Source organism: Danio aesculapii, chromosome 22 (genome assembly GCF_903798145.1).
Source record: "Danio aesculapii chromosome 22, fDanAes4.1, whole genome shotgun sequence".
NCBI classification, from domain to species: Eukaryota; Metazoa; Chordata; class Actinopteri; order Cypriniformes; family Danionidae; genus Danio; species Danio aesculapii.
The window spans coordinates 15,944,060-15,966,532 of record NC_079456.1 but is presented as its reverse complement, the minus strand read 5'-3'; the positions used below and the strand labels follow the sequence as shown (position 1 = coordinate 15,966,532).

At 37.6% G+C, this 22,473-nt stretch overlaps 1 protein-coding gene across 2 annotated transcripts in view; it reads right to left on the bottom strand.

Annotated features, from left to right (window-relative positions):
* The window catches only part of gpc5b (glypican 5b), a 62,152-nt gene that overhangs the window by 24,713 nt on the left and 14,966 nt on the right, over positions 1–22,473 (bottom strand). For both annotated transcript variants that reach the window (XM_056448266.1, XM_056448267.1), the window contains exon 7: positions 9,862–9,982. In XM_056448266.1, coding sequence (XP_056304241.1) covers positions 9,862–9,982 — 121 coding nt within the window. The remainder of the gene's footprint in view (positions 1–9,861; positions 9,983–22,473) is intronic.

Below are 22,473 nucleotides of genomic sequence, written 5' to 3'. Positions count from 1 at the left end.
CGCTTCTATTCAGATCAAATAGCAGCACACTTATTACTGCTGGCTTTATTCTTCTCTGCCCGGGTCATTATTCAATTGAGCCGCACATTACATTTTAATTGCTTTGTTTGTGATTAGAGAAGAAACAATTAAAGGAGGATCTCTCCCCCTTAAAGGGACAGTTCACCCAAAAAAGAACATTTTATTCTATTTTTATTCTATTTATTTTAATTTATATTAATCTTTAACAAAAAAGTTGTGCATAAATAATATAATTATTAAATATTATGATGAATAATACTTTTAATTATTTAAAATTCACAATTTAATTAATGATTAAATAATGTAAATGCAATTAATTAAAAAGTAAACGTATTTAATTACACCCCAAAAAATATTTTTGCTGCTTGTTCAGAGTACTTTGTATAATTATTATTTATATAATTAATCAATTATTGTAAGAAAATGCAATCAATTAAAAAGTAAATAACTCAATATATAATTATTTGTATTTATTTTTTATATTGTGATAAATAGGCGATGCAGTGGTGCAGTAGGTAGTGCTGTCGCCTCACAGCAAGAAGGTCGCCGGTTCGAGCCTCGGCTGGGTCAGTTGGCGTTTCTGTGTGGAGTTTGCATGTTCTCCCTGTGTTCGCTTGGGTTTGCTCCGGGTGCTCCGGTTTCCCCCACAAACCAAAGACATGCAGTACAGGTCAATTGGGTAGGCTAAATTGTCCGTAGTGTATGAGTGTGGGTGAGTGTATGGATGTTTTCCAGAGATGGTTTGTGGCTGGAAGGGCATCTACTGCGTAAAACATGTGCTGGATAAGTTGTCGGTTCATTCCGCTGTGGCGACCCCAGATTTATAAAGCGACTAAGCCGAAAATAAAATGAATGAATGAATGAATTGTAATAAATAGTAATTTTTTCTATTTATTTAATATTTGATATATTTTAAAAGAAACAAATGAAAAAAAGAGTAAGGGCGGGACCCTGGGGTCTCTGATTATGAAAAGTGGGTGTTTATTTGTTTGCCCTGCCCTTTATCACAAGCCCCGCCCTTCACATAAGCAAATTGACCGACACGTTGCAAAAAATGCTTCTGTTACCTTTAGTTTATGTCTTGTTTCTAGTCTAAATATTTAGTAATTTCTAAATCAAGAAGCATTTTTTTAGATAAGCAAATAATATTGTCAACAATATAGTAACAATAAGTAAACAATATAGTCAAAATTAAGTGATATTACCCTTAAAACAAGCTAAATAATCTGCCAATGGGTTTAGAAATATCATCTTATTTAAAACCAAAAGTGAGGTGACACGATGGATTAGTGGTTAGCACTGTTGCCTCACAGCAAGAAAGTTGCTGGTTTGAGACCCTGCTGGCTCAGTTGGCAATTCTGTGTGAACATTTCATGTTGACGTGGGTTTCCTACTGGTGCTCCAGTTTCCCCCACAGTCCAAAGACATGCGCTATAGGTGAATTGCATGAACAAAATTAGCTGTAGTGTATGAGTTGTGTGGATGTTTCCCAGTACTGGGTTGTGGCCGGAAGGGCATCTGCTGTTTAAAACATATGCTGGATTAGTTGGCGGTTCAGCACTTTGTGGTGACCCCTGATGAATAAAGGGACTAAGCCAAGGAAAATTACTGAATGAATTAATGAGATTTTTTGCTTATTTTAACGACAAAATCACTTAATTTGCTTTATTACTTCTAAAAAAACAACTCTTTTACTCTTTTACTTGTCTAGTAATGCTTCTTAATCCAAGATTTTTTTTAAATATATATTTTGATTAGAAGCAAGACAGAAACTCCAAGTGAGAAAATAATTTTTTTGCTGAACACAAAATGTTTCTGATGGACTGAAATGAAGCCATCATTCTTCTTCTAAAAAATGGACAACCGTTCATAAGAAATGATATTTTCTGACACTAAACTTCTTACATGATCCACTGAAATACGAAATAGGACAGATGCTAAAATTTTCAAGGATGTACATTAATATTCAGAGCTCTTCACAGTCAGTCTTCATTACATTCTCGCTTTTCGCCAGAAGGATTTTCAGCACAATTCAGTTCCAGTCATTTGGGAAACAAATTCCCTCATATCCGTGGCAGATTCAAGACCCCATTCAAGTCGACGGATCGATGGGACACTTTGGGGGTCTTTGTTGCCAAACCGCGTCTCCTTGACAACAGTCCTCATCAGCTGGACTGAGATTCAAATTTAATGGTCAAAGGAAAGCGATACAGAGGTGCAGTCAACAGGGGTCTGATAAACAGACCAATAACTCATACCGATGGTGCATATTAATGTTAAAATTACAAATAATTATTCTATAATTCTGTTTTTTTGCTATTATTTATATACTAGTATAGTATTTGCTGATGTTTAATTAGCTTTTAGTTAGTTTGTGCTTTTGACATCTTCATTCTTTGTTTTTAATATTCCTCTTTAGTATTTTTTTGTCATTTTAGTACTTTAGTTTTAGTGAAATTTAACAATGTTGCCTTAAAAACTAACTAATATGTAAATATATTTTCTCAGTTTAACTTTTTCATCGTAAAAATAGTTTGATTCGTAAATAGACAAAAAAAATGCTTTAGTTTTAGTTAGCAACATCAGCACGATTATTTTCTAGCATGGAGTTTATTTTTACATGCAATGCGAAAGTTCATTCCACATTTTTTTTTCTGAAAATTTTGCACGTTAAAAATTCAATTCGACCTCACGTTGGGTCAATCACATTTACACATTGCCTCTAAAACTTTTATATGATCTTTTTTTTTAATCAGGTTGCATTTTTTCTATTTTTCTCAAGAACTTTGAGAGGTGTTTTGATGATTTACAGCCACCGTACAAAAAAAAAAAGCCAAAATCGCAGACCTTTCCCATGTCAATGTTTGGAGTGTGTGTCCATATATTTTGACATATACTGCCATTTTTTTTAAACAGAGAGGACAACACAAGCATCCCTCTGTGAAGACACATTTTGTAATGTTTTTTCTTTCTTTTATTTTTGCAATGGATTCATTGATCAGACTCTGTGTGCAGACTGTGTGTGTGATGAATTTTTAGGATAATTAATACGAACAAAACATAAAATTTTGATGATTTTTTAAAAACAATTTCTTACTATTTATTGACCTATATATTGATAATCAGCTTCCAAATATGAAAAGTTATATTTTCTGACCATCACATCATTCCAAACGTGTATGATGCTTATCTTCATTGGAATCCAATAGGAGAAATGTTAGTACCTTTTCCTATGGATCCACATATATCAGTTGCCATACTGTTATCAGCAGATAAATGATGCTTATTCTGAAAGTAATTGTTATCATCCTGATAAGAAAATAACGCTTTATGAAAAAAAAAATCCTTACAGTTTTCTTGTCTTCAGCAGTTAAGGTTTAAAATAAAATTAGTTGTCTTTTGTATTTGTTTGCTTTCTGAGTACCGGGTTGCAGCTGGAAGGGCATCCGCTGCGTAAAACATGTGCCAGAGTAGTTGGCGGTTCATTCCGCTGTAGCGAACCGCTGATAAATCAGGGACTAAGCCAAACGAAAATGAATGAATGTATTTGTTTGCCCTTTTCCTTTGTAAATAGGCTTAGAAAAATGTATATTTATCAATTTTCGGCTTTCAAATATAAAAAGTTATCGTATTGGGCAAAACTTTTATGTAGGTTATGTAGGTTTATGCAAATCTTAATTTATAGATAATTATTAATAATTACAACTCCAAATCCTGTACAGGTTACAATAATTTCACATTTATTTCTTGACATCTTTGTTCATAATAATTAGTTTTGTAAAACAATCCTACATCCTAAATCTACAGCAGGAGGGAAAATATAAGTGCAAGTAAAATAAGTAAATAATAGTAAAATATCATATAATTTCAGAATTTAGCACCTAATTCAGGCTTGAGTACTTTTACGTTGCTCTTGGTGGTGGTTCCTGATATAAATCGCCAATTGACGGTTCGATTTATGGGGGAAAAAATACCTCATGGACAAAAGGGTCGTCATATGGGTTTGGTGAACTATCCATAACAATTACCGAACAACACAGACTCAGGTGTCTTGAGATGGTATTGAAATATGTTGCGGACATCTACTTGCATACGTTATATCTGTATGCGTTTGTGTGTTTTGATATATGTTTACTTGCATAGCGACTTATGAAAGCATTCATACTCATTAGCATCCGTCCGTGACACATCTCGGCTGTTGTAAGTCACGCCTGGGGTTTACTTCATTCGCCATTTGCACAGGGAGGACTCATAAATTACTTAGCTTTATGCAAAAGAGTATTACATCATACTGTCCGCTCAAAGCTAAAGGACGCATGGAAGAGTCAGAGAAAAAAAAATAACGGCGACCTTTGAAGTAAACTCGCATAAATCTTCCCTGTAGCGCAAGATGACTCACCCACGGAACATGCTATTGCAATATTAATTTCTCAATAAGCGTTGATCAGAGATGGCCTGGGACTGGGGCTCTGGTTTTTATTTCAGGATCTCTCAGAAAGAACAAAGTGACACTTAAGATGCCAAATTGTCATGATATCTTGACACAATTACTATTCAGTGTGTAACACATGTCCTATTTACAGGACACTTTATATTGCCGGGTATGTTACCTATGAAACAAAGACTTCTGAAATACAGTAGATCTATATTTGACGACCTTAAAGTACATTGGAAAACAAATGATTTTATTTTGTGTAATCTTCTAGTTAAAGCATCTAAAGATTTTTTAAGCAAGAATCATATGCTCATGAGACAATACCACATTAAATATTAAGAGGTGTTTTCATAAAATGAATATTTAATACTAAGTGTGTTCTTCTCTTGTATTTTGAGTGAGACAAAATACACTAATAATCCAACACACATCGTAAACATGTCTTAAGCAGTATTTCTCTTTAAAGGGCACATAGTTTACCTATTTTTTATGATTTAATATTAATATTATAGTTCTTCTAAGTGTGCCAGTTTAGGTTCAGTTTAAAACACAATTCAGATTTTTTTATTATAATGTGTTAAAAAGTGTCATGTTGGGGCGTGTCCACAGTTCGCTGATTTAGGGGTCTGTTGCTTCACATGTAGATTAGTTTCCCGCCCAACGTAACAAGGGGGCGGAGCCATGAGCTCACCCGCTCTGTGTTTGGGCAGACTGAGAGAAAGAGCAGGAGTCAGCAATCAGTCGTACATATACATATACGACTGTGACACAGACCAAGCAGAGAGTCCAAAATCATTTGTGTCTTTGTATAGTTTTACAGCCAACTGTGTGCTAGTTTAAAGTACCGAGCTTGTACACAGAAACTAATAACCACGCACACTGAATTAGCTTTGACTGAGGCACAGGATGCGTTGCTCGAAGCCGCGACACGGCACACCAGACACTCTCTGTGGCGCGGCAGAAACATGAAGTGTCCCGAATTGTCACGCCGTTGTGTGTACCCTGATAGAAACCTATGTTTAGAATTATAAAACGCATGGCACAGCGTCAGGTACAGCAGCACCTAGTTAAGATCACAGGGAGCTTCTGTGATCGCGAGAAATGCAAACGGCTGAGGTATAAGGTAGACTCAATGAGAAGTACACATGTTTGCAAACCTACCTAAAGCTACAACCAATAATTCCGATTAGAGCGATAATGTGGAGAATATTGCTCTTGTGTTGAGCCCAATGAGCCTTGCATCTAAAAATAGAGCTAGGGTGTTCCTTTAGTGATATCGCTTCGACTCACGCTGAAAATGGCGGACGTGAATCAACAAACTGAGGATATGATGACGCGCCTGTCAATCAATATTGGTGGGCGGGGGGACCGCTCTCCTACGTAAAGTAGCGGTCGATCTAAAAACCGCTCTAATTGGTCCACCGTTTTTTATGTTGTTAAATTGAAAAAAAAGCACTGGGTGTGCTTATATCACCCCAATATGACGGTCTATACACCATACATGCACATATGTCTGTCCAAACAGCTTGAAAAGTAGATTTTTTACCATAGGTGCCCTTTAAATAAATGTGTCTTGTTTGTTTTTAAAGTATTTTTTTACTTAAAGTGCCACGAAACCCCCCTGTCTCAGCAGGGTGTTTTCACACCTCTAGTTTGGAAAAAGTCAGGAAAGTGGGTGAGTCCAGCTTTGTTTAGGTGGGAGTGTCGGGGGAGGGAAAGAGGGAAGGTTTTGCATAAAAATGGAAGTTTCCGTTTGGGCACGCGCTGATTTTCACAAAGGGAAAACAAACACAGACACAGGGGAGAAAGACAGTGACTGTGTTTGCATGGACATCAGTAATTGAATTACTTGCCAAATTATTATTTAGTCAACTTTAACTGCAGTTTGGCACTTTCACTTTCATTCAGGAACATTTCATGCATGCCCCCCGTAAATGTTTGATACCGCACAGCGAATAGAAGAAAAAAAAACCTTCCCTATTTCTCGGTAACTTAGATGCACTTGGTAGGTAATGTGGCATCAGAAAGCTGTGTGTGTTAGAGATGCGCGGATCAGCTGAAATGACACCCGAATCCGCGGCTTCATACTAATCATCCACCCACCACCCGCCTGCACAAATTTTTTATCTGATATATGTATCCGCACCCGATCGTCACTTTAATCATTTAATTGTTTGTTTTGTGCATGATAGGTCACCGTCAGGGCCGGAGCAATCTGAACTGGAGCTCTAGGCAAAAGGTGATCATGCCGCCCTCATACCGAAAGCGAAAACGAGAGACGGGGGTGTGATTGTGCATACAACAGCGAGGACCTGTAGAAATCAGGACAGGACAATCAACACCAACTGGAGCCACGTCTTTTTTAAAAGGAGACGAGTGGCAAATCCGGATTTCACCATTTCCAGATGAGAAAAGCTCTCGGGTAAAAAATGTTCCTTACAAACGCATTTCTGTCGCGTGCACTGTAGTCCACACGTGAGTCCAGCTGCGCTCTCATATCGGGAAATGAAAACAAAACCTTCGTTGCAGCATATTTATAAACACAACACTGACGACCCATGTCTCCAAGCAATTCTTGTTTTTTCACTTGTTTTGGCAACACAACGTGGCATCTCTCTGCCGTCTGAACACTTCACCTCTTCGAAGCTATCACGCATATTAATGCAAGTTGTACCTCATTCACAATAGAGCGCACTAAATGGGTTTGAACCAAGTCTTTCTCTTGAAATAATGCTGCACACTCAGAGACGTCACGATGTACTCGTCAGTACAGACATTCACTCTCTACAGTGGAATACACACAAGGATCTGATCGCCATGACGCAGCTTTAAAATTTTGTTTCAAACCGGAAGAACGATTTTGCACGAAATGCCGCAGTTTTTTGTGAAATATGTGTCCTAATAGTGTTTTTAGCAGTGTAGGACACATATATGACTGTCAACATTTAAAAAAAATGTGTTTTAGTGTTTCGTGACCCTTTAAAAACATGGCAAAATATACATTTTTGCAGTGTGTACAAGGTGGCGATAGTGATCAAAAGTCATTTATATTAAATTAAATTCAAGTAAGTTGCTGAAAACATTATAAAAACATTCTAAGTGAAAAGCGCACAATGGAGAATTAGATTTAAGATTGGGAAGGTATGGAACAGTTTTTGAATTTTTATGCACAATTGACTTGGACTAATTTTATGGTGCTTTCATGGTTGGCTTGAAAACTTTCAACAAAAGAAAGCCATCATGGTTGGTTCCCTCTTGCCAAAATACAATCCCACACTACTGATACTAACATATTACTTTAATTGGAATTTGTCAACAATTATGTGAAGACTCTAATGCTGATATGCTTTGAATACTAACTCATCCTGACTAACCATGTTCAAGTCTCTATTTTGGAATGCCCACTATTTATTACATAGGCTCCTGTTCCCAAGGGTACAGTACATAGGTTAAGTATTACCATTATTTGTACACCAATGACATATTTTACCTGTCAGGTTTTACACAGGAAGGTTAATGAAATACCAGCTAGACACTAAAAACCACCATAGGTCACTGTGACAGCAAAAACCCATGTGATGACCTGTGGGAATAATGGGAGTAATTCTGCAAGCGGTTCATAGTGACCTTCTCCTCAACCCCTGACACAAATCTACTGTACTTTCCCAGCTTTCTTGCCTGCCAGTGATGCAAGTCCTCTCTGCGAAGCATTGTGGCCAGGGCTGGGTCGGGTTTGGACATAATGTGGAACCAGAGCGTCTGGTTTTAATGGAGCAATGAAAGATGTTACAAAATGGCTTCCAGAGGGCCAACAGAGCTGCCCACCGTCCCCTCCCAAACACAGCTGCAGGAGCGACAGACTCTATCGCCATGCCAAGCGGGTCTTCAACACTCCTGCTGAGGATGCTTGGCATGACCATAGACTCTGATCACAGAGCAAACTCTGGGCTAATGACAGTCTCACCACTCCTGACATGTGATGAGTTGGCCTAGACTATTTTTGTTTGGTGGGCAAGCTTGAAACTAGCATTTCTTGTGGTACCTAATGTCTTCTTTTTTGGCTTGCAAAGCAAACATTCAGTGAAAGGTTTATAAAAAGAAATACACACAAGCCATAGCTGTACTTTTTTGCTTGCACAATTTGACCACAGTATTATCTTGTTTAAAAGATTAAAAAAATGCATCTTTAGTAGAAACTTTACACTAAAGATCTGTAGACAAAATAATTTAACAAATCTTGCATCAGGAATCCTGTCATTCTCTTGGTGTTGGTAGCCTTATAGGGAGTGCACTGACATACACTGTAGCACAACTGTGGTTTGGGCATCCCGAGTTTCATTGCTGGCTTGGAAATCTTTCCTGATCCTGTCCTAACTGTTCAGCTCTATCTTCACTTCCTGTCTAACTAATGTCCTATTAAAATGAAGGCTTAAAATGCTAAATAAATATTTAAAAAAGAAAGCTTGTCATTGTAAATGTGGGTATAAATGTGAAGTCTAAAAATGTTAGCCAAGCTCCATTATTTTTTCTTAATTGGCCAGGGCTTGGCTTGTCTGTGACAAGTTCCTGATCATTTGAAGCTTAACATCTTGTTATCTTGATCAATTATCTTGATGTCATTATTTACCAATAAAATCAAATTTAAATCAATGTTTCTGTGTAGAAAACACAGTCCCATCTGAATGAATTTGCTGGAGGTTTACAAGAACTGACTTGCACAAACTGCACATGAAAATCCCCTTTGATTAATTGCCCAACTTTAGTTGGTTTGGATTTAGCTGAAAAGTCGATCAAACTGAATGATAAGAGCTCAAACTTCTGATTGTCGGATCTTTCTCAGTGCACATCTGGCCTACACCATCAAAGCCATATTATCTATACAACAAAACAGTTATGTTTCTTTTTGAGAATTAGTTTTGGCATTTTGGCTTATTGTGAGAGCCAGTACAAGAGAAGGGGGGTGGGATAAGGACAGATCCCCAAGTCGGGACTCGAACTTGAGTTGCCTAAAGCAAAACCAAGCTACATGTCAGTGCATTGCCCAGAAGGCTGCTGGCTTCAACTAAATAGAATTTCTTATTATTCCTCAAAGTTGTACCAGATATCTTGACAAACTGTACATAAGTTTAGTACTACACACTTTTTGTCACACTTATGTTTAGAGGGTAAGGTCAGGGGGGTCACATATAGAGGGGAAAGGATGGACAGAGTACAAAGGTCTCAGCAAAATCCAGGGTGGGTTTCCCCCAGAATGTGATTTCAACAAAGGGGGCCTGAAGCAGAAGCCTGTGCATAGGGCCCAGAGTCCCTAGCAGTGCTGCGAATCAGGGTAAAGGTCAAGAATACATCTTTTGAGCCAAATCCAGCCGGATGGATGTTCTAACTTCAGATGTTTTTGGACCTACCTGGTTGAAGTGCTCTAGCTTTTCCTTCACGCTGACGAGGATTGGATTTGCAGTTTTGACCTTTATCTCTGGGTTGTGTTTCTGGGCTTGCAGTCCATTCCCCACCACGTAGCCTGTATAGCTGTGGCGGAAAAAGAGCAAGAGATAAGGTACTGCTACAGAAATCGAGCACTCTTTGAACTGATAATGATCTTCTAACTAGTTCTGGTGTCCTAAAAATGCAGGGAATGCTCAAGTCTTGCCTATTAGAAACAGGCCCAAGGATTGATCGGATATTCAGACAGCCTTTTCACCCACATAAATGATTCATTATGAAATCCCGCGGTGAGGCCTGAAGACACAACTGTGCTGCAAATGTAAGTATTGACCCTATGTCCTTTCATTAGAGACGCTGGAGGAGAAGACCGGAGGGCATCCTTCAACAAAGGCCAAGTCGGTGCAGCCAAGACAAGCCACACAAGTTACAAACCTACTTTAAGATATTGATAGCAACACATCTGGACAGGCTGACATGAAAACCATTTCATGCATCCCTGAGAATGCTATTCAGAGAAGGATGTGGACACACACTTGAGGAAGAGGTCTCCACAGGTCTTCAATCTTCACTCTTCAGGTGGACACCTCAATATTAGTTGCCATGGTGACTGTCAAAGTGCCATGCTCAGCAGCCTATGAAATCAATGGGTCAAGCTCAGGCAGGGCAGATAGGTTAAGACTCTGATTAAGCACAGAGCGTGAACTTTAAATACAGACATGACTGGTTGGTGGGGTGGATAGATTACCACCATGCAAAACTGTAGGGATTTTATTGACTAAAATAATTTTTAATCTTGTGAAGAGAAGCACACAATTTTGGGAAATAGATGTTAAATGATATGGTATTGTTTTTGGTTGTGGCCAGAATGATGCGGGGTTGCTATGTGGTTACTTGAGCAAAACTGATAATTAAAATGTAACCTTGTTACAATGTTGCTAGGTGTTTGCATTTTGGTGCAACTCAGTATGAATTTAAATCCATACAAAATGTCATTGTTCTGTAGTTGCTAGGTGGTTAAATTTAGAGCACACAATTACAATGGACAAATTACCAATTTATATAATCTATTCAGAATATTGCTAGCTGGTTAATTTTAGAGATGGTAAGTTTGGATCATTTTACTGACTCTGACCTTTGAGTCTTGTTCATCGAAATGAACAAATCTTTTTTTGAGTTGTTTTGTTCATTTTGATTAATTTGCCAAACAAACATTAAAATGTTACAAGATGCTTCCAAACACATCTACACCTAGCCCAAATGTTGATCAAGTCATAACTAGAAAGCTACTATACTAAGAAAGAGGAAATAATCCTTCATTGTTTACCTGGTGTTTTGCCTATGATCACCTCATCTGGCATGTCTTTAAATTTGAGTCATTCCTTCACCTGACGCTGACAGTTCCATATAAGCTTAACTAATGTGTACAGTCTGAGCCGGAAACACCCATGATTAGTTCACTTTTTGAGTCTTCGGGTTTTTGAGTCGTTCGTTCATCATGTGACGGCATGTAAAGAGATTACCCAAAACCGAAGACTCAGGAAATGAACAGATCAAATCCTTTTCCGGCTCTAAACTCATATCATTGGCTTCTGTCTTTCATGTGATGAACGAACGACTCAAACCGAGGACTCGAGAGATGAACGCATCAAATCTTTTTCCAGTTTTGACTGCATTTGATTGGCTTCTGTCTTTCATGTGATGAAAAAACAACTCACACCAAGGACTTATTCACAAATGAATCGCTCCCTCCGTTACAATGTGAAGTGAAAGAGGGAGTGGGGGTGTGTTTTTCAGGACACAGATTAGATCAAATTTAACAGGTAGAGAGGATAATACATTTCTATGCACAAAAACACACGCTTTTTGTTGGCAATGCCCGTGCGGTCACCTATCCATCAATGTAGAAAAGTGATGTAAAATTTGAATTTTCGTAATTAAAAAAAATTATTTGCATACAGCCCACGGGGAAAACCCCCGATCATAGATATATGTATATATGTGTATATATCTCTGGCTCCTGATGGCCAGTCCTCCACTGCACCTTGGTCCCACATTCATTTCAAAGGAGCGCTACCCTGTACTAAAATGGCGGCTCTATTGACGTATTCCTTCCAATAGACACCAATAGCGTAGGCGACATCTAATGTAAATATCTATGGTTCTCGAGTCACATAAAAGATTTGTTCAAAATTAACGAATCGTTCAAGAACGACCCTTCAGTCGGCACCAATATCCTCGACACATAGCACTGAGGTGCTCGCGGCGACCTGAGTTCGATTCCTGTCTCGAGGTCCTTTGTCAATCCTTCCCCTATATCTCCTCCACACACTTTCCTGTCTCTAATCTCCACTGTCCTATCATTAAAGGTGGAAACCCCTAAAAAATAATTATAAAAAAGAAAAAAGAACAAACCTTCACTAGTTAATTTCTGGTTTGAGTGATAGGAATCCAACTTTAAATAATAAATAACATTAAAATTACCCTTTCTTATTAACAATGTTACTAGGATGTTGCTAGGTGGTTGCATTCCGGGGGCACATATTAAGCCAAATTTTAAATTTGTTACATTCTTGGTGAAAGGGGGCTCATTTTAAAACCCATTATGAAAATGTGTAAAATGCGCAAAGAAATGTAGCATAACATATCACATTCATAATGTTGCCATGTGGTTGCGAGGAGGTTGCTAGGTGAGCACATTATGGTCTATGTCAAAGAAAGTCATTTTTAGCTCTGTCGCCTTACAGCAAGAAGGTCGCTGGTTTAAGTCTCGGCTGGGTCTATTGGCATTTCTGTGTGGAGTTTGCATGTTCTCCCCATGTTCACATGGGTTTCCCCGGTTTTCCCCACAGTCCAAAGACATGTGCTATAGGTGAATTGGGTAAGCTAAATTGTCTGTAGTGTATGTGTGTAAACAAAAGTGTATAGGTGTTTTCCAGAACTGGGTTGCAGCTGTAAGGGCATCCACTGCGTTAAACATATGCTGAATAAGTTGGTGGTTGATTCCGCTGTGGTGACCCCTGATGAATAAAGGAACTAAACCGAAAAGAAAATGGATGAATCAGGAATGTTTTTATGTAGTTGCTAACTTTACTTTCAAAGTAAAGTTTCCCAAGTCTATATATTATATATTACTACATGTACTGTAACTCCATTATTCTGTTCAAGCTAAAATTAACTTCATAAATAGCATGACTTTTTTGAACTGTTGCAAATTTGCATACCATCACACGAAAACGTCACGCATCCATCAGTTTATGCAAAATTGTTTGTCTATGCACTTGCTAGATTATCACAGCGAAGCTATTTCCAGTAGCAAATGTCCTTGAGACAGACGGGCAGACAGACAGTCAGACAGACGGATCAAAGGGTTAACAGTGGGGGGGCATATAAAGCACGGCAGGAGGGCAGAATAATGCAGCCGTGTGCCTGCACATCAATAAATGAATGCTTGTGGGAGAATCGGCCCGCTGTTTTCAGCGCAGCTAATCTAAGTGAATAAATAATGACCCCAGACACCTCATGCTGCATCCGAACAGCAGCCGAACACACTTTGCAAGGTGGGAGCACTTTGTCAGGAACCTACGTGAGACAGAGTTGTTTGTCGGTTTTTAACTGTCATGCGTAAATACGTTTTGGCGGCAGGGATGGTGGAGATGAGATATGCGAGTTTTCACTACGTGAGAGGGGAGGATTATGTGGCTTATCTGAAAGAAGAATGAGCTGTCGAGATAGTGTAATTTTTACAAGCGCATTCTTCCATGGGAGAACCAAATGCGCTATCCATATGCGCATAATTGAGGAGGAAACAATCTGCTCGACGTGTTTTATTAAACAAACAGCCAACCTTAAGACTCCCATCATTTTTATGGAAAATTACTATAGTATGGTCACTCGTCTTTCTGCGGGCACTTACAGGAAGAACGGATTTTTCACTACCCACTTCAATTTGAGCGTGTTGCATTATTGATGAAGTCTATCAATGGCGCCATTTCGAATAACTGATTAGTGGACATCAAAATCAACCCTATTTATGGTCTAAACGAATGTTTCCGGTCTTTGTGCAGTTAATTGGAATTAAATCTAAATTACACCTATTGCATTAAAGCGCCAGGAAATCCCTGTCTCAGCAGGGTGTTTTTACTTCTCTAGGTTGAAAAAAGCCTGTAAAGTGGGTGAGTCCAGTGCTGTTTATGTCAAAGTGTCGTGTGGCGAAAGAGGGAAGGGTTTGCATAAAAAACGGACTTTCATTACATGTACAACAGCTGATTTGCACGCCGGCAACACAAACACAGATTCAGGGAAGACATTCCCAATTCGAGTACAATCCATCCTAATTAGTACTTGTAAATAGAATTAGTATGTGCCAAATCGTAGTATGTTGAAAAGAGTATGCCAAAGGTTCACGGATGGTTTACTATTTCAGGTAAAAATTTTAAGTGTAGAAGCGTCCATACTCTAACCACTGATATTGCCCACAGTACATTGCGTGTTGGACGTGATTTCGACTACAAACCCAGGTGAAAAGTGTAAATAAACTACAAACATGGCAGATGTGCGAGACAAACCGTCAAGTAGACAAGCTTCGGTGAAGTTGTTTGAATGACTGTTATTTAATATCCAGCCCACTACAAATATGTAGTAAATAAAGTTGTTTGAATGACTGTTAATTAATATCCAGCCCACTGGAAAATTAAATCACATTTTCCGTGTTATATTTCATCTGCAACAACAATACTGAATTTATATAAAGACGTGTTTGGACATTAACGTCTGAATGCATATTTATCCAAAGACCTGAAAAGATTTCTCTGCATGAAAGACTTGTGGATGGGAGATTAACCAGCTGCTGCTTCTTCAATAAGGTAGGAAATTAAATATTAAAGAAATGTGGATGATGTGTCGAGATGATTGACAGGGCTCATAACTAAGCAACGATCTGTTAACGAGGAAGTAGTATATGTCCCAAAGCTTGCATACTCTTCTGTTACACACTCAAAAGTATTTATTTTTCCCTCACAAAAAAGCACATGCTTTTAGGGTGTAGAATAAGCATGCGAATTGGGACGCAGCAAGTAATTCGGAGAGCAGCATTTACAGCGGATCTGAGAATGCTATCTAACTTTGCCATCTGAAGTGTTGTAGTGATATTACTATAAACTTAGGGTCACACTTTACTTTGATGGTCCATTTGTTGAATTTTAGTTACATTGCATCTACATGCCAACTAATTCTCATTAGATTATAAGTAGACTGTTAGGCTGGGGTTAAGGTTGGGCTTAGGGTTAGTGTAAATTGACATGTACTTGCCAAGTTTCTTATAGTCAGTTAAATGTCTGTTGAAGGAGCAGTATCAACAGATATTAAGCAGACAGTCTACTCAAATGGACCATCAAAATAAAGTGTTACCAACCTTTGTAACTTCATTTATTTTAACTAAGGTATGTCTTCAAAATCTAAAAGAGTACTGTTGACGATACTAACTTTGCCATCTGAATAAACATAAAGAACATTAATCTTGCACTGACCAAATTTGTAGAGACGTGACAATCAATACGAACTGGAACCGCTTTTTTTTTTTAAAAGAAGACGAGTGGCAAATCCAGATTTTACCATGTTTCTTATAAAACAAACATACCTTGTGTGATAGCAGACTACTGTAATTTAATTGCTTGCATTGACATGCCAGTTGTGCTTGTGTTGCGGAGAAATGGAAGCAACACTTTTCTTTCGGCACACTTTAAAATGGAACACTGCTGACCCATGTCTCTGAACAGTTCTATTGAATTTAATTGTGCTTGGTAACACCATTTGGACCATGCTTCGCTGAACTCTCTAAAGGTGCGGTCACACTTGACTTTTCTTCCCATAGACTTCCATTCATACGCACGCGAATGCATCAGACCGGAAACGCGGGGTCATGCGTCAAGCTTCGCATGTTGCTGCGGTGCAAAGTTCAAGCTTGGTGAACTCTAACCTGCGAAATCGCATCACTTGGCTGCGTGAGACCAATCGAGGATCAAAACAGGGCCTCTCTGGACAGAAATTTAAAACATGGAGCGATCGCTCTCTTTTTTAATGTCTAATAAGCTTGTTTAATCCCGCCCCTTTTCGCAGCGCAGCACGACAGAATTTCGCACACACAAAGCCCGGTGTGACCGTAGCTTTCCAGCTAAGAAGCGATGAAGATATGTCATGCACAGTGGTGGAAAAAGTACTGAAAAATCATGCTTAAGTAAAAGAACAAAAAAATGTAGTGCAAGTAGAGTTAAAGTATCTATTGTAAATATTACTCAAAGTATGGGTAAAACGACCTTTCAAAAGTTCTCAAGAGTAGTGAGTATTACACTGTAAATTACATGTAATTTGTGGTTGTGTAAACATAACATTCTATAGTGCATTTATTTATTGCCCAGCAGGCACACAATGTCATAAGACATTAATATTAGGTTAGATTTAGGTTGTGACGTCAGGTAACCAAAATTCAATGTCTAGCCAGCGTCTAAGGACAATGTTATTTTGATGTCCAATAACGTGGTCAAATGACGTTGATATTTGGTTGATTTTTAGCTTGTGTTCGAAAGTGACTAAAATCCAGCGTTGAGCCAACATCTTAAACCAACATCATACTGACGTCAAATACTGAGATTTATTCGTCAGGTATGGCAACCAAAATCCAACATCTGATAGACGTTAAAGTGGTAACGTCCACACAGCTTCAAGCTGTTACATAATCAGATGTTGATATTTGGTTGATTTTAGGTTAGACGTTTTCTAATCCCCATAGACAAGAAAAAATAAAGTAATGACTGCAGGTTGAAGGAAAGTAGTGGAGTAAAAGTACCGATACTTCACTAAAAATGTACTCAAGGGAAAGTAAAATTGCACATTTTTAAAGCTACTTAGTAAATTACAATTCCTGAGAAAAACTACTTAATTACAGTAGTTTGAGTATTTGTAATTTGTTACTTAACACTGTTCGTGCATTTTAATTATGTTGTATGTCATCCATAAAAGACACGCTGATTGGTTCAAACCAACTCTTCCTCATAAATAATGCAGAGACATACTGAGAACTCAATGACGTCACTTTGTACTGATCGGTGCTGACGGCTAATCACCACACAGGAATTTACACAATGACCTCATCACTGTGACATTGATTTAAAAAAATTTTTAAACCAGAACAACGAATTTGCTCGAAATAACGCAAAAACAACCAATTTTCATTTTTTGACTGAAATATATGTGTCCTCATAGTGTTTTTAGGAACAAACATGGCATATATATATATATATATATATATATCTGTAAACATCTAAAAAAAATTGTTTTAGTTTTAGTGGTTTGTGACCCTTTATGCCTAAGGTTTTTCTAGCTGGTTGCTGAGATTTCTCTTGTTGCAGTGGTTTGTCGAAATTTTATACAATATTCAGAAATTTCAGTCATTCGTCATTTCAAGCACTTAATTTTTTTATCCTTGAATTGAATTATACTTGTAATGAACTGAAAAATCAAATGCTCTTTTGTACTGGGGCCTACTTAAAAGCAAAGCTTGTAAATTTGTAATCAGGCAAAACTGTAAGCCAATCATACCAGTGGCCATTTACTTTTGAGTCTACAGTCTGTGTCTACTCAAAAACTGTGATTAGGAGTCAAAACAACACAGAAAAGAATGATTTATGATGCCTTTTAATTAAAAATATCAAGTCTTGACAATATTAGTGGACTGGACAAACATGAATCTTTCTAGTGATGGAGAGATCGCACGGTGGCTTGCTTGGTTTGGGACTTGTGGAGCTGCGCATCAATTGATTTGCTTTTCAGTTTTGACTTCCAGCAGTGAAATTTATCCACACTGAACTGAACTGAACTGAACTGAACTGAACTAAACTGTACTTAAACTCTGAAAACTAGACTGACACAGTTTCAATTTACTAGAATAAAAAAAAAAAAAAAAAAATGATTTAACCTTCAGATAACAAACAGGCATTTTCAACTTCCATTGTTAAACATACAGTATATAACATTATATCCAAGCAGCATATAATAAACAAAAACAGTACAAAATAATAATAACATAAATAAACCTTAAATAATACAAAAGAAAATACATTAAATTCAAGGGGGGTCAGTCCATATAAGTTGACAAAAGCTTAGAGAGCTTTAAGGCACCTTCTGTTTTTACCTGTTTTATAGATTTATATAAAATGTTGAAATCATTTTTAAATGCTTTGAAACAAGGACAAACTTTAACAAATCTACATTTGTGAATATAAAATTTTGCTACAATCAACATATTATTACACAGAAATTCAATTTCTTTGTTTTTCATAAAACTGCCAAATTTCACAATGGGATAGTCAAACGCAGGTATTACATTTTTGGTCATCAACCATTCATACATTCTGTCCCAAAAGGATCTGACAATAGAACAACTAGAAAAAAGATGTTCCTGAGATTCAATATCTTTCAAGCAGAAAATACAAGCATTACTGTCTAAATTAAACCTTATTCTAAGGAATTCGTTACATGGATAAATGTCATTAATTGTTTTGAAATGTACTTCTTTCATTTTAGGTAACAAGGGAAATGATAGGTATCTTTTTCTAACTTCAATAGTGTCCGCTTTGGAAAATCTCTCAGATAAAACTTTTCTTTTAACAGGAAGAGGAAAATATACTTTTGTCAGTAGTGATCTCAAGACCTTGTTGTTACATTTAATATCCAGAAATGAATAATTATTAATAAACAAATCAACCAGTGTAGGTATTACAGAAGAGTATTGTACTATACCTTTAACTAAATTCCTCAAAGCTACAGGAATAGCGTTGACAACCAAAGAGAATTCTCTATATGAACAATTAAAATTGAATTTTAACTTAAAATGATCATAACTCAACATATTACCATACAACATAATCATCATCCATTAAATGAATTACATTCCAAACTCCTTTGATTTACTAGAAATTATATGGTAAGCTGCTTTGACACAGTCTACATTTTAAAGGCGCTATAGAAATAAACATTGAATTGAATTGAAAAACATGGAGTGTACTTTGAAAGCCTGTCGCTTCGGCTATGAACATACAGTACATTGCTTGTTAGCATTAAAGTAATATACTTTGAGCCACATACATTTTAGCATTAGTATGAGCAATGCGAAAGGAAAATTTCCTCAGCAAGCTCCCGCTAATATTAGCAGAGCCTACCGCATTGCGCTCCCCCACACAATCCAATCAAACACCGATATAATCAAGTTCTGTTCTCAACCGAAAACTTTTCCTACACAAAAAAGACCACAATAAACAAGCCACCTCATGAAGTACTTTGATTACGACACAGACAAACTGTTTCAAATAAGCTACAAAGGGCACCAGTCTCTTTGAACAGATGTGCTAGCGAGAGCATGGGTCTTACAGTTCACTGCGATGGGCTTGTCGCTGCAGTCACCCACATTTCTCACAATAATTAGCAGCTAAATAAATCCAAACCAGAAAAATATTTACCCAGCTCAAGACCAAAGAGTTTGGAGTTTCCCTTTGACTGAACGCTGCTTATTTTCCCATAGAAGCCACACACACACACACATATCCCAGCTCCAATTAAGTTCATCTGCTATATTGGATTAGCTCATATGTTTGCTCAGAAGGTTATGAAACTCAGCAGCTAATGAGCTAGCAATATCCGTTCTTCATGAGCTGTGCATCAGAGGATTCTCTTTTCTTTAGTAGCCTACAGCTTTTCCACAAGTTATTGCCTTTGGCATCGACGCACAGCTTAAACGGATGCTGGATGCTTATATTTCAACAAGTCCTTTTCTTTTGAATACCCAGATATGGTGTTTAGCATCTAAGTAAGCTACGCTATCCTGTCTTACGTCAGCATGTGTGCCTTCTCATGTGTGTAATAACCGGGTGTAAGGCCTTTTGGTTGCTAGTTTTCCATCCTATTTATTGTCTGTGGTCTATGAAGTTGGGAAGGGCCTGTGCTAATGTAGGGCAGATGTAATATATCTAGTCAGCTTTGAACTGCACAAAGCTAACAGTGGCGTTCTGTATTAAAGCAGCTGTTTGGAATCGAGCAGTTTAATAATAAGTTGTAATACTAGCACGGGATATCCTATATGCTGCAACCGTATCCATTACAGGTTTTCAGGTCAATCAGCCACTCTAAATACAGTGTTGCTTTTAGCATGTAGCATTTGCAGGCAAAACCTACAGTACATGGCTCAAAAATGTTGTCTACACTGATTATTCAGTAGGTTTTCAGATGGCCTCATTCAAGAGTTTATTATGCTAATAGTTGCACAACTGTGTCTCAGCACAAATACATGCGCTAACCAACCACAGTCCTGTTTGAGCACATGCAAAATGCACTAAATTGCACTGTGCTGAGTGGATATTAAGTCTTTATCATTCTTGTCACAGTAAACACACCACTTTTATGTTTATTACACCAAACACTTGGTGTATAAGTGTTAGCATTATTATCACGCAGAGGCGTAAGCATACCTACAGTGAAGCTAAGCTGAGCTAAACATGCTAAACATGCTAAACATAGAATCGAGCAACTTAATAATAAGTTGTAATACTAGCACGGGATATCCTATATGCAGCAACCGTATCCATTACAGGTTTTCAGGTCAATCAGCCACTATAAATACAGTGCTGCAATTAGCATGAAGCATTTACAGGCAAAACCTACAGTACGTGGCCCAAAAATGCAGTCTAAACAGATTATTCAGTAGTTTTTCAGATGGCCTCATTAGAGAGTTTATTATGGTAATAGTTGCACAACTGTATCTCAGCACAAATACATGCGCTAACCACCCACAGTCCTGTTTAAGCACATGCAAAACGCACTGTTCTGTATTGAAATGAAGTCTTTATCATTCTTGTCACAGCAAAGACACCACTTTTATGTTTATTACACCAAACACTTGGTGTATTAGTGTTAGCATTATTATCACGCAGAGGCGTAAGCTTACCTACAGTGAAGCTAAGCTAAACTAAACATGCTAAATATGGAATCGAGCAGCTCAATAATAAGTTAAAATACTAGCACGGGATATCCTATATGCAGAAATGTTATTCGTTTCAGGTTTTCAGGTCAATCAGCCACTAATAGTAGTAAATACAGTACTGCAAATATTAGCATGTAGCATTTGCAGGCAAAACTCACAGCAAAAATGCTGTCTAGACAGATTACTTAGTAGATCTTCAGATGGCCTAATTTGAGAGTTTATTATGCTAATAGTTGCACAACTGTATCTCAGCACAAATACATGCGCTAATCACCCATAGTCCTGTTTAAGCACAGGCAAAATGCACTAAATTGCAGTGTGCTGTATTAAAATTAAGTAATTCTTGTCACAGCAAACACACCACTTATTACACCAAACACTTGGTGTATTAGTGTTAGCATTATTATCACGCAGAGGCATAAGCATACCTACAGTTTAGCTAAGCTAAATTAACATTTGATAGACCAAATGTTATTATATTATGCAAATGCTAAGCAAAAGTACAAATTTTGCCTAAAAAGAGATCAATAAACTGTGAAATTCTTTCCTGAGGTTTTCAGATGTGGTGTTTTAACCTATAGCTAAGCTAAGTGTCTTAAAATAACTTTTTCAACATAAGATTTTTAAAAAGCAGGGAGGCTTTAACTTAACAACATGTTTCCACTGTGTGGATGAATGTTTTTAGAAAGTTTAGTTGTTTCTGTCAGGAAAATGCTGATAAGTTTGTTTTTGAACGTGACACACCATTTTAGATTAAAGATAAAGCAGCCAAAATCTGTTCATTTCAGTGTAAAGAATTTTGGACTACTATCTTAAACTAGCCAATGCATTCTGCACACATTATACAAGTTTTAATCATATATAACCAAATATTCCTGTGAGTATTTGAAAGGACAGGCCTAAAAGAGGTTTATGGAACTAGCATGTTCAGTCCAAGCTCCTAAAAATGAAAATAAGTGTTATAGTGAGCATAAGGGCGAGTCCTGAATGAAAACACATAATCTAATAGAGGTGTAATGGAGGACACGGCCAGCCTAAGACCACAGAGGAAAGGAAAACAGCAGTCAGATTGGTCATGGACACAACATTGAGGCTTTAGCATTTCATGACGATTGACACTGAGTCACTTTTTTCAATTTGTTGAACTTTTATGTGGGTTAAAGCTTGGCAGTGACAGCAGTAATGGACAAAACGTGAGAGAGAAACTACGGTCAACCCAAAATACCAAAAAAGCCTTCCACCACAGATGGTAGTTGCCTAAAATGAAAACAAAAACAAACCGTTTCCACAGTAACCTCACACATCCAGCCGCCTGGAGTCTGGCTGACACCGAGTTATAAGTCATGCTAACATCGGTTAACGCCACCATCCTACGAAACATCCATTCATACACTTCACTGTGCAGTGGGAGGTGAACCACAACTCCAGCTAAGCATTTTCCTAAATGACCTTGTTCGCTCAATTTGATATGTTATGGAGCCATCCAAATGGACCTGAAAAGTCCAAGCCAAAAATGCACGTTTTGGATTAAAAGCTCAGCCATCTTGTG